The sequence below is a fragment of the Anthonomus grandis genome, unplaced genomic scaffold (genome assembly GCF_022605725.1).
Source record: "Anthonomus grandis grandis unplaced genomic scaffold, icAntGran1.3 ctg00000301.1, whole genome shotgun sequence".
Lineage (NCBI taxonomy): Eukaryota > Metazoa > Arthropoda > Insecta > Coleoptera > Curculionidae > Anthonomus > Anthonomus grandis.
Window position 1 is genome coordinate 213,892 of NW_026088453.1, and position 13,402 is coordinate 227,293.

Below are 13,402 nucleotides of genomic sequence, written 5' to 3' on the forward strand. Positions count from 1 at the left end.
TAAATGAAAGCTCTATCTTTAATAACAAAAAAGTTATGCAAAATTTTCGATATAAAAAAGTACATGTTAATTGTAAAAAACCGAAATTTCGATTTTTTTCAAAAACTATAATTTTTTAAATTTTAATAATTATGTGCAAGATGCCTCTTCGCTAGGAGTACTTGACTGTTTTTAAATGAAAGCTCTATCTTTAATAACAAAAAAGTAATGCAAAATTTTCGATCTAAAAAAGTACATGTTAATCGTAAAAAACCGAAATTTCGATTTTTCTCAAAAACTATAATTTTTTCAATTTTGATAATTACGCGAAAGGTGCCCCTTCGCTAGGAGTACTTAACAGTTTTTAAATGAAAGCTCTATCTTTAATAACAAAAAAGTTATGCAAAATTTTCGATCTAAAAAAGTACATGTTAATTGTAAAAAACCGAAATTTCGATTTTTCTTAAAAACTATAATTTTTTTAATTTTGATAACTATGTGCAAGGTGCCCCTTTGTGAGGAGTACTTGGCAGTTTTTAAATGAAAGCTCTATCTTTAATAACAAAAAAGTTATGCAAAATTTTCGATCTAAAAAAGTACATGTTAATTGTAAAAAACTGAAATTTCGATTTTTCTCAAAAACTATAATTTTTTCAATTTTGATAATTACGCGAAAGGTGCCCCTTCGCTAGGAGTACTTAACAGTTTTTAAATGAAAGCTCTATCTTTAATAACAAAAAAGTTATGCAAAATTTTCGATCTAAAAAAGTACATGTTAATTGTAAAAAACCGAAATTTCGATTTTTCTCAAAAACTATAATTTTTTCAATTTTGATAATTATGTGCAAGGTGCCCCTTCGCTAGGAGTACTTGACTGTTTTTAAATGAAAGCTCTATCTTTAATAACAAAAAAGTAATGCAAAATTTTCGATCTAAAAAAGTACATGTTAATTGTAAAAAACCGAAATTTCGATTTTTCTCAAAAACTATAATTTTTTCAATTTTGATAATTATGTGCAAGGTGCCCCTTCGCTAGGAGTACTTAACAGTTTTTAAATGAAGGCTCTATCTTTAATAGCAAAAAAGTTATGCAAAATTTTCGATCTAAAAAAGTACATGTTAATTGTAAAAAACCGAAATTTCGATTTTTCTCAAAAACTATAATTTTTTCAATTTTGATAATTACGCGAAAGGTGCCCCTTCGCTAGGAGTACTTAACAGTTTTTAAATGAAAGCTCTATCTTTAATAACAAAAAAGTTATGCAAAATTTTCGATCTAAAAAAGTACATGTTAATTGTAAAAAACCGAAATTTCGATTTTTCTTAAAAACTATAATTTTTTCAATTTTGATAATTATGTGCAAGGTGCCCCTTTGCGAGGAGTACTTGGCAGTTTTTAAATGAAAGCTCTATCTTTAATAACAAAAAAGTTATGCAAAATTTTCGATCTAAAAAAGTACATGTTAATTGTAAAAAACTGAAATTTCGATTTTTCTCAAAAACTATAATTTTTTCAATTTTGATAATTACGCGAAAGGTGCCCCTTCGCTAGGAGTACTTAACAGTTTTTAAATGAAAGCTCTATCTTTAATAACAAAAAAGTTATGCAAAATTTTCGATCTAAAAAAGTACATGTTAATTGTAAAAAACCGAAATTTCGATTTTTCTCAAAAACTATAATTTTTTCAATTTTGATAATTATGTGCAAGGTGCCCCTTCGCTAGGAGTACTTGACTGTTTTTAAATGAAAGCTCTATCTTTAATAACAAAAAAGTTATGCAAAATTTTCGATATAAAAAAGTACATGTTAATTGTAAAAAACCGAAATTTCGATTTTTTTCAAAAACTATAATTTTTTAAATTTTAATAATTATGTGCAAGATGCCTCTTCGCTAGGAGTACTTGACTGTTTTTAAATGAAAGCTCTATCTTTAATAACAAAAAAGTAATGCAAAATTTTCGATCTAAAAAAGTACATGTTAATCGTAAAAAACCGAAATTTCGATTTTTCTCAAAAACTATAATTTTTTCAATTTTGATAATTACGCGAAAGGTGCCCCTTCGCTAGGAGTACTTAACAGTTTTTAAATGAAAGCTCTATCTTTAATAACAAAAAAGTTATGCAAAATTTTCGATCTAAAAAAGTACATGTTAATCGTAAAAAACCGAAATTTTGATTTTTCTCAAAAACTATAATTTTTTCAATTTTGATAATTATGTGCAAGGTGCCCCTTCGCTAGGAGTACTTGACTGTTTTTAAATGAAAGCTCTATCTTTAATAACAAAAAAGTAATGCAAAATTTTCGATCTAACAAAGTACATGTTAATTGTAAAAAACCGAAATTTCGATTTTTCTCAAAAACTATAATTTTTTAAATTTTAATAATTATGTGCAAGATGCCTCTTCGCTAGGAGTACTTAACAGTTTTTAAATGAAGGCTCTATCTTTAATAGCAAAAAAGTTATGCAAAATTTTCGATCTAAAAAAGTACATGTTAATTGTAAAAAACCGAAATTTCGATTTTTCTCAAAAACTATAATTTTTTCAATTTTGATAATTACGCGAAAGGTGCCCCTTCGCTAGGAGTACTTAACAGTTTTTAAATGAAAGCTCTATCTTTAATAACAAAAAAGTTATGCAAAATTTTCGATCTAAAAAAGTACATGTTAATTGTAAAAAACCGATATTTCGATTTTTCTCAAAAACTATAATTTTTTTAATTTTGATAATTATGTGCAAGGTGCCCCTTTGCGAGGAGTACTTGGCAGTTTTTAAATGAAAGCTCTATCTTTAATAACAAAAAAGTTATGCAAAATTTTCGATCCAAAAAAGTACATGTTAATTGTAAAAAACCAAAATTTCGATTTTTCTCAAAAACTATAATTTTTTCAATTTTGATAATTATGTGCAAGGTGCCCCTTCGCTAGGAGTACTTGACTGTTTTTAAATGAAAGCTCTATCTTTAATAACAAAAAAGTTATGCAAAATTTTCGATATAAAAAAGTACATGTTAATTGTAAAAAACCGAAATTTCGATTTTTTTCAAAAACTATAATTTTTTAAATTTTAATAATTATATGCAAGATGCCTCTTCGCTAGGAGTACTTAACAGTTTTTAAATGAAGGCTCTATCTTTAATAGCAAAAAAGTTATGCAAAATTTTCGATCTAAAAAAGTACATGTTAATTGTAAAAAACCGAAATTTAAATTTTTTTTCAAAAACTACAATTTTTTTAGTTTTTGATTATTACGTACAAGGTGCCCCTTTGCGAGGAGTACTTGGCAGTTTTTAAATGAAAGCTCTATCTTTAATACCAAAAAAGTTATGCAAAATTTTCGATCTAAAAAAGTACATGTTAATTGTAAAAAACCGAAATTTCGATTTTTCTTAAAAACTATAATTTTTTCAATTTTGATATTTACGCGAAAGGTGCCCCTTCGCTAGGAGTACTTAACAGTTTTTAAATGAAAGCTCTATCTTTAATACCAAAAAAGTTATGCAAAATTTTCGATCTAAAAAAGTACATGTTATTTGTAAAAAACCGAAATTTCAATTTTTCTCAAAAACTATAATTTTTTTCAATTTTGATAATTATGTGCAAGATGCCTCTTCGCTAGGAGTACTTAATAGTTTTTAAATGAAGGCTCTATCTTTAATAGCAAAAAAGTTATGCAAAATTTTCGATCTAAAAAAGTACATGTTAATTGTAAAAAACCGAAATTTCGATTTTTCTCAAAAACTATAATTTTTTCAATTTTGATAATTACGCGAAAGGTGCCCCTTCGCTAGGAGTACTTAACAGTTTTTAAATGAAAGCTCTATCTTTAATAACAAAAAAGTTATGCAAAATTTTCGATCTAAAAAATTACATGTTAATTGTAAAAAACCGAAATTTCAATTTTTTTCAAAAACTATAATTTTTTCAATTTTGATAATTATGTGCAAGGTGCCCCTTCGCAAGGAGTACTTGACTGTTTTTAAATGAAAGCTCTATCTTTAATAACAAAAAAGTTATGCAAAATTTTCGATATAAAAAAGGACATGTTAATTGTAAAAAACCGAAATTTCGATTTTTTTCAAAAACTATAATTTTTTAAATTTTAATAATTATGTGCAAGATGCCTCTTCGCTAGGAGTACTTGACTGTTTTTAAATGAAAGCTCTATCTTTAATAACAAAAAAGTAATGCAAAATTTTCGATCTAAAAAAGTACATGTTAATCGTAAAAAACCGAAATTTCGATTTTTCTCAAAAACTATAATTTTTTCAATTTTGATAATTACGCGAAAGGTGCCCCTTCGCTAGGAGTACTTAACAGTTTTTAAATGAAAGCTCTATCTTTAATAACAAAAAAGTTATGCAAAATTTTCGATCTAAAAAAGTACATGTTAATTGTAAAAAACCGATATTTCGATTTTTCTTAAAAACTATAATTTTTTTAATTTTGATAACTATGTGCAAGGTGCCCCTTTGCGAGGAGTACTTGGCAGTTTTTAAATGAAAGCTCTATCTTTAATAACAAAAAAGTTATGCAAAATTTTCGATCTAAAAAAGTACATGTTAATTGTAAAAAACGGAAATTTCGATTTTTTTCAAAAACTATAATTTTTTAAATTTTAATAATTATGTGCAAGATGCCTCTGCGCTAGGAGTACTTAACAGTTTTTAAATGAAAGCTCTATCTTTAATAACAAAAAAGTTATGCAAAATTTTCGATCCAAAAAAGTACATGTTAATTGTAAAAAACCAAAATTTCGATTTTTCTCAAAAACTATAATTTTTTCAATTTTAATAATTATGTGCAAGGTGCCCCTTCGCTAGGAGTACTTGACTGTTTTTAAATGAAAGCTCTATCTTTAATAACAAAAAAGTAATGCAAAATTTTCGATCTAAAAAAGTACATGTTAATTGTAAAAAACGGAAATTTCGATTTTTTTCAAAAACTATAATTTTTTAAATTTTAAAAATTATGTGCAAGATGCCTCTGCGCTACGAGTACTTAACAGTTTTTAAATGAAAGCTCTATCTTTAATAACAAAAAAGTTATGCAAAATTTTCGATCTAAAAAAGTACATGTTAATTGTAAAAAACCGAAATTTCGATTTTTCTCAAGAACTATAATTTTTTCAATTTTGATAATTATGTGCAAGGTGCCCCTTTGCGAGGAGTACTTGGCAGTTTTTAAATGAAAGCTCTATCTTTAATAACAAAAAAGTTATGCAAAATTTTCGATCCAAAAAAGTACATGTTAATTGTAAAAAACCAAAATTTCGATTTTTCTCAAAAACTATAATTTTTTCAATTTTGATAATTATGTGCAAGGTGCCCCTTCGCTAGGAGTACTTGACTGTTTTTAAATGAAAGCTCTATCTTTAATAACAAAAAAGTTATGCAAAATTTTCGATATAAAAAAGTACATGTTAATTGTAAAAAACCGAAATTTCGATTTTTTTCAAAAACTATAATTTTTTAAATTTTAATAATTATATGCAAGATGCCTCTTCGCTAGGAGTACTTAACAGTTTTTAAATGAAGGCTCTATCTTTAATAGCAAAAAAGTTATGCAAAATTTTCGATCTAAAAAAGTACATGTTAATTGTAAAAAACAGAAATTTAAATTTTTTTTCAAAAACTACAATTTTTTTAGTTTTTGATTATTACGTACAAGGTGCCCCTTTGCGAGGAGTACTTGGCAGTTTTTAAATGAAAGCTCTATCTTTAATACCAAAAAAGTTATGCAAAATTTTCGATCTAAAAAAGTACATGTTAATTGTAAAAAACCGAAATTTCGATTTTTCTTAAAAACTATAATTTTTTCAATTTTGATAATTACGCGAAAGGTGCCCCTTCGCTAGGAGTACTTAACAGTTTTTAAATGAAAGCTCTATCTTTAATACCAAAAAAGTTATGCAAAATTTTCGATCTAAAAAAGTACATGTTATTTGTAAAAAACCGAAATTTCAATTTTTCTCAAAAACTATAATTTTTTTCAATTTTGATAATTATGTGCAAGGTGCCCCTTCGCAAGGAGTACTTGACTGTTTTTAAATGAAAGCTCTATCTTTAATAACAAAAAAGTTATGCAAAATTTTCGATATAAAAAAGTACATGTTAATTGTAAAAAACCGAAATTTCGATTTTTTTCAAAAACTATAATTTTTTAAATTTTAATAATTATGTGCAAGATGCCTCTTCGCTAGGAGTACTTGACTGTTTTTAAATGAAAGCTCTATCTTTAATAACAAAAAAGTAATGCAAAATTTTCGATCTAAAAAAGTACATGTTAATCGTAAAAAACCGAAATTTCGATTTTTCTCAAAAACTATAATTTTTTCAATTTTGATAATTACGCGAAAGGTGCCCCTTCGCTAGGAGTACTTAACAGTTTTTAAATGAAAGCTCTATCTTTAATAACAAAAAAGTTATGCAAAATTTTCGATCTAAAAAAGTACATGTTAATTGTAAAAAACCGAAATTTCGATTTTTCTTAAAAACTATAATTTTTTTAATTTTGATAACTATGTGCAAGGTGCCCCTTTGCGAGGAGTACTTGGCAGTTTTTAAATGAAAGCTCTATCTTTAATAACAAAAAAGTTATGCAAAATTTTCGATCTAAAAAAGTACATGTTAATTGTAAAAAACGGAAATTTCGATTTTTTTCAAAAACTATAATTTTTTAAATTTTAATAATTACGTGCAAGATGCCTCTGCGCTAGGAGTACTTAACAGTTTTTAAATGAAAGCTCTATCTTTAATAACAAAAAAGTTATGCAAAATTTTCGATCTAAAAAAGTACATGTTAATTGTAAAAAACCGAAATTTCGATTTTTCTCAAGAACTATAATTTTTTCAATTTTGATAATTATGTGCAAGGTGCCCCTTCGCTAGGAGTACTTGACTGTTTTTAAATGAAAGCTCTATCTTTAATAACAAAAAAGTTATGCAAAATTTTCGATCCAAAAAAGTACATGTTAATTGTAAAAAACCAAAATTTCGATTTTTCTCAAAAACTATAATTTTTTCAATTTTAATAATTATGTGCAAGGTGCCCCTTCGCTAGGAGTACTTGACTGTTTTTAAATGAAAGCTCTATCTTTAATAACAAAAAAGTAATGCAAAATTTTCGATCTAAAAAAGTACATGTTAATTGTAAAAAACGGAAATTTCGATTTTTTTAAAAACTATAATTTTTTAAATTTTAATAATTATGTGCAAGATGCCTCTGCGCTAGGAGTACTTAACAGTTTTTAAATGAAAGCTCTATCTTTAATAACAAAAAAGTTATGCAAAATTTTCGATCTAAAAAAGTACATGTTAATTGTAAAAAACCGAAATTTCGATTTTTCTCAAGAACTATAATTTTTTCAATTTTGATAATTATGTGCAAGGTGCCCCTTCGCTAGGAGTACTTGACTGTTTTTAAATGAAAGCTCTATCTTTAATAACAAAAAAGTTATGCAAAATTTTCGATATAAAAAAGTACATGTTAATTGTAAAAAACCGAAATTTCGATTTTTTTCAAAAACTATAATTTTTTAAATTTTAATAATTATATGCAAGATGCCTCTTCGCTAGGAGTACTTAACAGTTTTTAAATGAAGGCTCTATCTTTAATAGCAAAAAAGTTATGCAAAATTTTCGATCTAAAAAAGTACATGTTAATTGTAAAAAACCGAAATTTAAATTTTTTTTCAAAAACTACAATTTTTTTAATTTTTGATTATTACGTACAAGGTGCCCCTTTGCGAGGAGTACTTGGCAGTTTTTAAATGAAAGCTCTATCTTTAATACCAAAAAAGTTATGCAAAATTTTCGATCTAAAAAAGTACATGTTAATTGTAAAAAACCGAAATTTCGATTTTTCTTAAAAACTATAATTTTTTCAATTTTGATAATTACGCGAAAGGTGCTTCTTCGCTAGGAGTACTTAACAGTTTTTAAATGAAAGCTCTATCTTTAATACCAAAAAAGTTATGCAAAATTTTCAATCTAAAAAAGTACATGTTATTTGTAAAAAACCGAAATTTCAATTTTTCTCAAAAACTATAATTTTTTTCAATTTTGATAATTATGTGCAAGATGCCTCTTCGCTAGGAGTACTTAACAGTTTTTAAATGAAGGCTCTATCTTTAATAGCAAAAAAGTTATGCAAAATTTTCGATCTAAAAAAGTACATGTTAATTGTAAAAAACCGAAATTTCGATTTTTCTCAAAAACTATAATTTTTTCAATTTTGATAATTACGCGAAAGGTGCCCCTTCGCTAGGAGTACTTAACAGTTTTTAAATGAAAGCTCTATCTTTAATAACAAAAAAGTTATGCAAAATTTTCGATCTAAAAAAGTACATGTTAATTGTAAAAAACCGAAATTTCAATTTTTCTCAAAAACTATAATTTTTTCAATTTTAATAATTATGTGCAAGATGCCTCTTCGCTAGGAGTACTTGACTGTTTTTAAATGAAAGCTCTATCTTTAATAACAAAAAAGTAATGCAAAATTTTCGATCTAAAAAGTACATGTTAATCGTAAAAAACCGAAATTTCGATTTTTCTCAAAAACTATAATTTTTTCAATTTTGATAATTACGCGAAAGGTGCCCCTTCGCTAGGAGTACTTAACAGTTTTTAAATGAAAGCTCTATCTTTAATAACAAAAAAGTTATGCAAAATTTTCGATCTAAAAAAGTACATGTTAATTGTAAAAAACCGAAATTTCGATTTTTCTCAAAAACTATAATTTTTTTAATTTTGATAATTATGTGCAAGGTGCCCCTTTGCGAGGAGTACTTGGCAGTTTTTAAATGAAAGCTCTATCTTTAATAACAAAAAAGTTATGCAAAATTTTCGATCTAAAAAAGTACATGTTAATTGTAAAAAACCGAAATTTCGATTTTTCTTAAAAACTATAATTTTTTTAATTTTGATAACTATGTGCAAGGTGCCCCTTTGCGAGGAGTACTTGGCAGTTTTTAAATGAAAGCTCTATCTTTAATAACAAAAAAGTTATGCAAAATTTTCGATCTAAAAAAGTACATGTTAATTGTAAAAAACCGAAATTTCGATTTTTCTCAAAAACTATAATTTTTTCAATTTTGATAATTACGCAAAAGGTGCCCCTTCGCTAGGAGTACTTAACAGTTTTTAAATGAAAGCTCTATCTTTAATAACAAAAAAGTTATGCAAAATTTTCGATCTAAAAAAGTACATGTTAATTGTAAAAAACCGATATTTCGATTTTTCTCAAAAACTATAATTTTTTTAATTTTGATAATTATGTGCAAGGTGCCCCTTTGCGAGGAGTACTTGTCAGTTTTTAAATGAAAGCTCTATCTTTAATAACAAAAAAGTTATGCAAAATTTTCGATCCAAAAAAGTACATGTTAATTGTAAAAAACCAAAATTTCGATTTTTCTCAAAAACTATAATTTTTTCAATTTTAATAATTATGTGCAAGGTGCCCCTTCGCTAGGAGTACTTGACTGTTTTTAAATGAAAGCTCTATCTTTAATAACAAAAAAGTAATGCAAAATTTTCGATCTAAAAAAGTACATGTTAATTGTAAAAAACCGAAATTTCGATTTTTGTCAAAAACTATAATTTTTTTAATTTTGATAATTATGTGCAAGGTGCCCCTTTGCGAGGAGTACCTGGCAGTTTTTAAATGAAAGCTCTATCTTTAATAACAAAAAAGTTATGCAAAATTTTCGATCTAAAAAAGTACATGTTAATCGTAAAAAACCTAAATTTCGATTTTTCTCAAAAACTATAATTTTTTCAATTTTGATAATTATGTGCAAGGTGCCCCTTTGCGAGGAGTACTTGGCAGTTTTTAAATGAAAGCTCTATCTTTAATAACAAAAAAGTTATGCAAAATTTTCGATCTAAAAAAGTACATGTTAATCGTAAAAAACATAAATTTCGATTTTTCTCAAAAACTATATTTTTTTCAATTTTGATAATTATGTGCAAGGTGCCCCTTTGCATGGAGTACTTGACAGTTTTTAAATGAAAGCTCTATCTTTAATAACAAAAAAGTTATGCAAAATTTTAAAACTAATAAACTTTGTGAAATTTCAGTTTTTCCACGTTTCAAGTTTTTTTTTACAATGAGTGCGACAGAGATAAACTTATAAGCTACAAAGTCCACCCACAAGTCAGTTTTGACCCCTGTTGACTTTTTTTAAATTTTCTTACTAAAAACTGATTTAAAAGACTTAATCGTACTATCCCCCTAGCACATTCCGTTCTACAATAATTATAAAAACAAACACGATATAGCTTGACTTGCCTTAATCCTAACTTCTTCTGACTCGTCTTGCATCAGTCTGTTCAGTTTATCACAGACAGTTTCCAGTGAAACTTTCGGTTTATTCTCGGGTAGTAGTTCGGCGTAGAACAAACCGATGACAAGGGCGGGATTGGCCCTTAGACGCCACCTTTAAACCAACTCGTCCTCGATTTGACCCCCAAATAACCTTGATATCTTTGATTCCATAAATCCCTAATTAAATTCAAAATATATCACAGACGAACTGCATGAATATTACATTTAAGGTGCTGCCATTTACTTACCATGCGTTTAATTAACTCCCCAATAAAATCCGTGAACATCAAGTCGGTGTCATCGCCCAAACACTCCTGGATCATGCGGTATACCTCCGGAAAATCCAGATAAGGGCCAACCTTCTGCATTGTACTTTTACAGGCCTAAATGGGGTCCATGCATGAGTTAAGTGAGTAAAATGATCCAAAAAAGTCATACCTTGACAATATACACGTCTGGAGCGCATAGATGCAAGAGTAAAGTGATGAGGTTCCCTTGGATCTCACTCGATCCTTGAATGCCTCCAAATTGGTCTCCTGGCCAAAGGATGTTGCCAGATCTCCTAATAACTGGATCGAGGATCTCCTTAGACGTGGATCCTCTTGACTGAATAGCAACTTGATCCTCACTGCTCCGGTAACTTGAAAGGAACTGAATTTGTACCCTGGCAAACTGTTCAGGAGTTTCGAGAAGGATTGCAGGGACTCCAGGATCAGCTCGCTTTCGTTCCTAGATAAGGAAGAATAGGTCGATCATTTTGTAAATGATTATATTAAGAGTAGAACCTTTCAAGGAACCTACAGTTGAGTAGCTCGTTGTCGAGTTATTTCTTCGGGTCCTATTTATTTATTAAGAAATAAATCCTGGAATTTTTACTGAATTGACTTAGAAAATGGACAATATTGATAATGTGGACTAAAAACTCATTAAAATCCATATCGAGATTTGATCACCAGAAACAAAGTCTGTGATAATCACAGGAAAGCTTGCCGGTCAATAAAATCAATCAATTAATAAATTGTCACTGCCAAAATTAGATGTTTTATTTGTAATTCTCATGGTAGAGATTTATTCAAAGTAAGTATATGTAAACGGAATCCAGGTATTTGAGGTTTTTAAAGAAAAAGAGAGAGAAGAAGAAGAAGAAAAAGAAGAAGCAGAAGAAACTTTGGGTTCAACTGCTTGTAAAAAATCAATAATTTTGTCCAGGCATTTAAAAAAGAGGAAGAAGGAGAAGAGAAGTAGAATGTAGCCAAAGTGCGAGAGAAATGAGGGAGGGAAAGGGATAGACAATGAGACGCCCACAGGAGTGGAGGAAACCAGAGGGTTGTCTGTCCATTTTCCTACCTCGTTTCCCTCTCACACTCGTTACTGCTACTTCTCTTCTTCTTCTTCTTTTTCAACGGTGTCAAATACTCGGAAGAAGTTATTGATTTGCCAAACCTGCCATTCTGCCCATCATTTGGGCAACTTATAACAATAAATGTTTTTTTTGGACTTTTATTGTAATGGGATTTTTAGTCCCGAGGGTTCGTATGTCAAAGAAACCACTTATGTCGGGAAATCTCAGTTAATTCACCTCAGTTATGGGCTTAGTTTTAACACCTTTTAATAACAAAATAGATAACATAAATTGCTAGCCAAGAAACAGGACAGTTGTAACCTTACCTATTAATAATAAAAGCACTGACCCGGATTAAAACCTTTTAACGGAACCACGGAGTCAAAAGCGCCATACTTCTTTATTAAATGGTGATAAACGAAGTAATAATCATACGAATACTCCGAGCAGAAATGTAGGGTTTAAAGAATGTCACACATTTCCACAAATAAATAAAAAATTTAAGACGCCCGATATTCTAATAGAACGAACTATAGCAAATTTAGAGGTCGTTTCGCTACATTATATATTTTGTTTGTGGTTTGATATTTTTTTTTAATTTTCAAAATTTTTAAGTTAAGAAACTTACCCCAAATTGTGATAATCCAAACAGTCCATTAAAATGCCCAGTATCTGATTGCAGTACCGCACCACGAGCTCCTTATTCAAATTCTCCGGGGCATACCCCGACCTTCCGCACCCAGCAGCTCTGGTCCAGCTGGACATCCAAAATCATCTCCAATAGGTTTTCTATTAAAACCACCTGTTTGCTCTCTACATTGTCCTTGATCAAGTAGGTAAAGAAAGCGACCACTACCGTCCACTGAGGTATCAGGTCCGACCGAATACTGGGCCCATAAAGGAGGCGATCCATGACAAAGTGTGCTACATGTCTGCACATACGTCCCCCACCACTGTTTCGGTCATTTTTAGAAAGAGAAGTTAGTCCTGGTCGTTGCAGAGAGAGCTGGAGAATAAAAGATATGCTCACATGTGAACGAGTGAGTCAACCCATATCCCCCACCCGCCCCACACTGTTTATCAGTAAGAAATTATATACCCCCCCTCTTTCAAATTTTTTCATAATTTTTTTTTATTCGAATTCACACTAACTATAACAGCGGATTATTCTGATCACCTAGATTACGAAAACACCGGGTTATAACAGGATCCGAGCAGAACTAAGGAGCCTTCAAAGTTTGGGTTTTTTCATTTTTCGGGTATACCCCCCGTATCGAATTTTTTCACCAAAAATTGATTTTTTCGAAATCAAACTAAGTATACCAGCGTCTTATTCTGATCACCTAGATTACGAAAACACCGGGTTATAACAGGATCCGAGCAGAACTAAGGGAATGAGAGCACTTTGAAAATCCTAAAAAAGTCGTTTTCGACGTCCGTTTTTGAGGCCAAAAATGGGCAACAAAAATGCCATATCTCAGCTCTCGTAAAAGCTACGACCTTGCGGATGGTCTCGATGGATTCAGAAGGACGAAACTAAGACAAAACCGTTGGAATTTTCACGATAGCTCCCATAGAAGCCGAGATATCGACCTTCAAAGTTTGAGTTTTTTCATTTTTCGGGTATACCCCCCCGTATCGAATTTTTTCACCAAAAATTGATTTTTTCGAAATCAAACTAAGTATACCAGCGTCTTATTCTGATCACCTAGATTACGAAAACACCGGGTTATAACAGGATCCGAGCAGAACTAA

The 13,402-nt window shown here is 29.1% G+C and overlaps 1 protein-coding gene across 2 annotated transcripts in view; it reads right to left on the bottom strand.

The window, feature by feature from the left end:
* Positions 1–12,672, bottom strand: part of LOC126749551 (uncharacterized) — a 145,610-nt gene extending 132,938 nt beyond the window's left edge. Inside the window, exons 1-4 of one of the 2 annotated variants that reach the window (XM_050459262.1) lie at positions 12,276–12,672; positions 10,744–11,034; positions 10,554–10,688; positions 9,758–10,482 (exon numbers count right to left, since the gene is read on the bottom strand). In XM_050459262.1, coding sequence (XP_050315219.1) covers positions 10,625–10,688; positions 10,744–11,034; positions 12,276–12,412 — 492 coding nt within the window. In that variant the 5' untranslated portion in view covers positions 12,413–12,672 and the 3' untranslated portion in view covers positions 9,758–10,482; positions 10,554–10,624. Of the gene's footprint in view, positions 1–9,757; positions 10,483–10,553; positions 10,689–10,743; positions 11,035–12,275 lie in introns of those variants that run through there. The other variant, XM_050459261.1, reaches the window with a different exon arrangement.
* Positions 12,673–13,402: the final 730 nt, after the last annotated feature.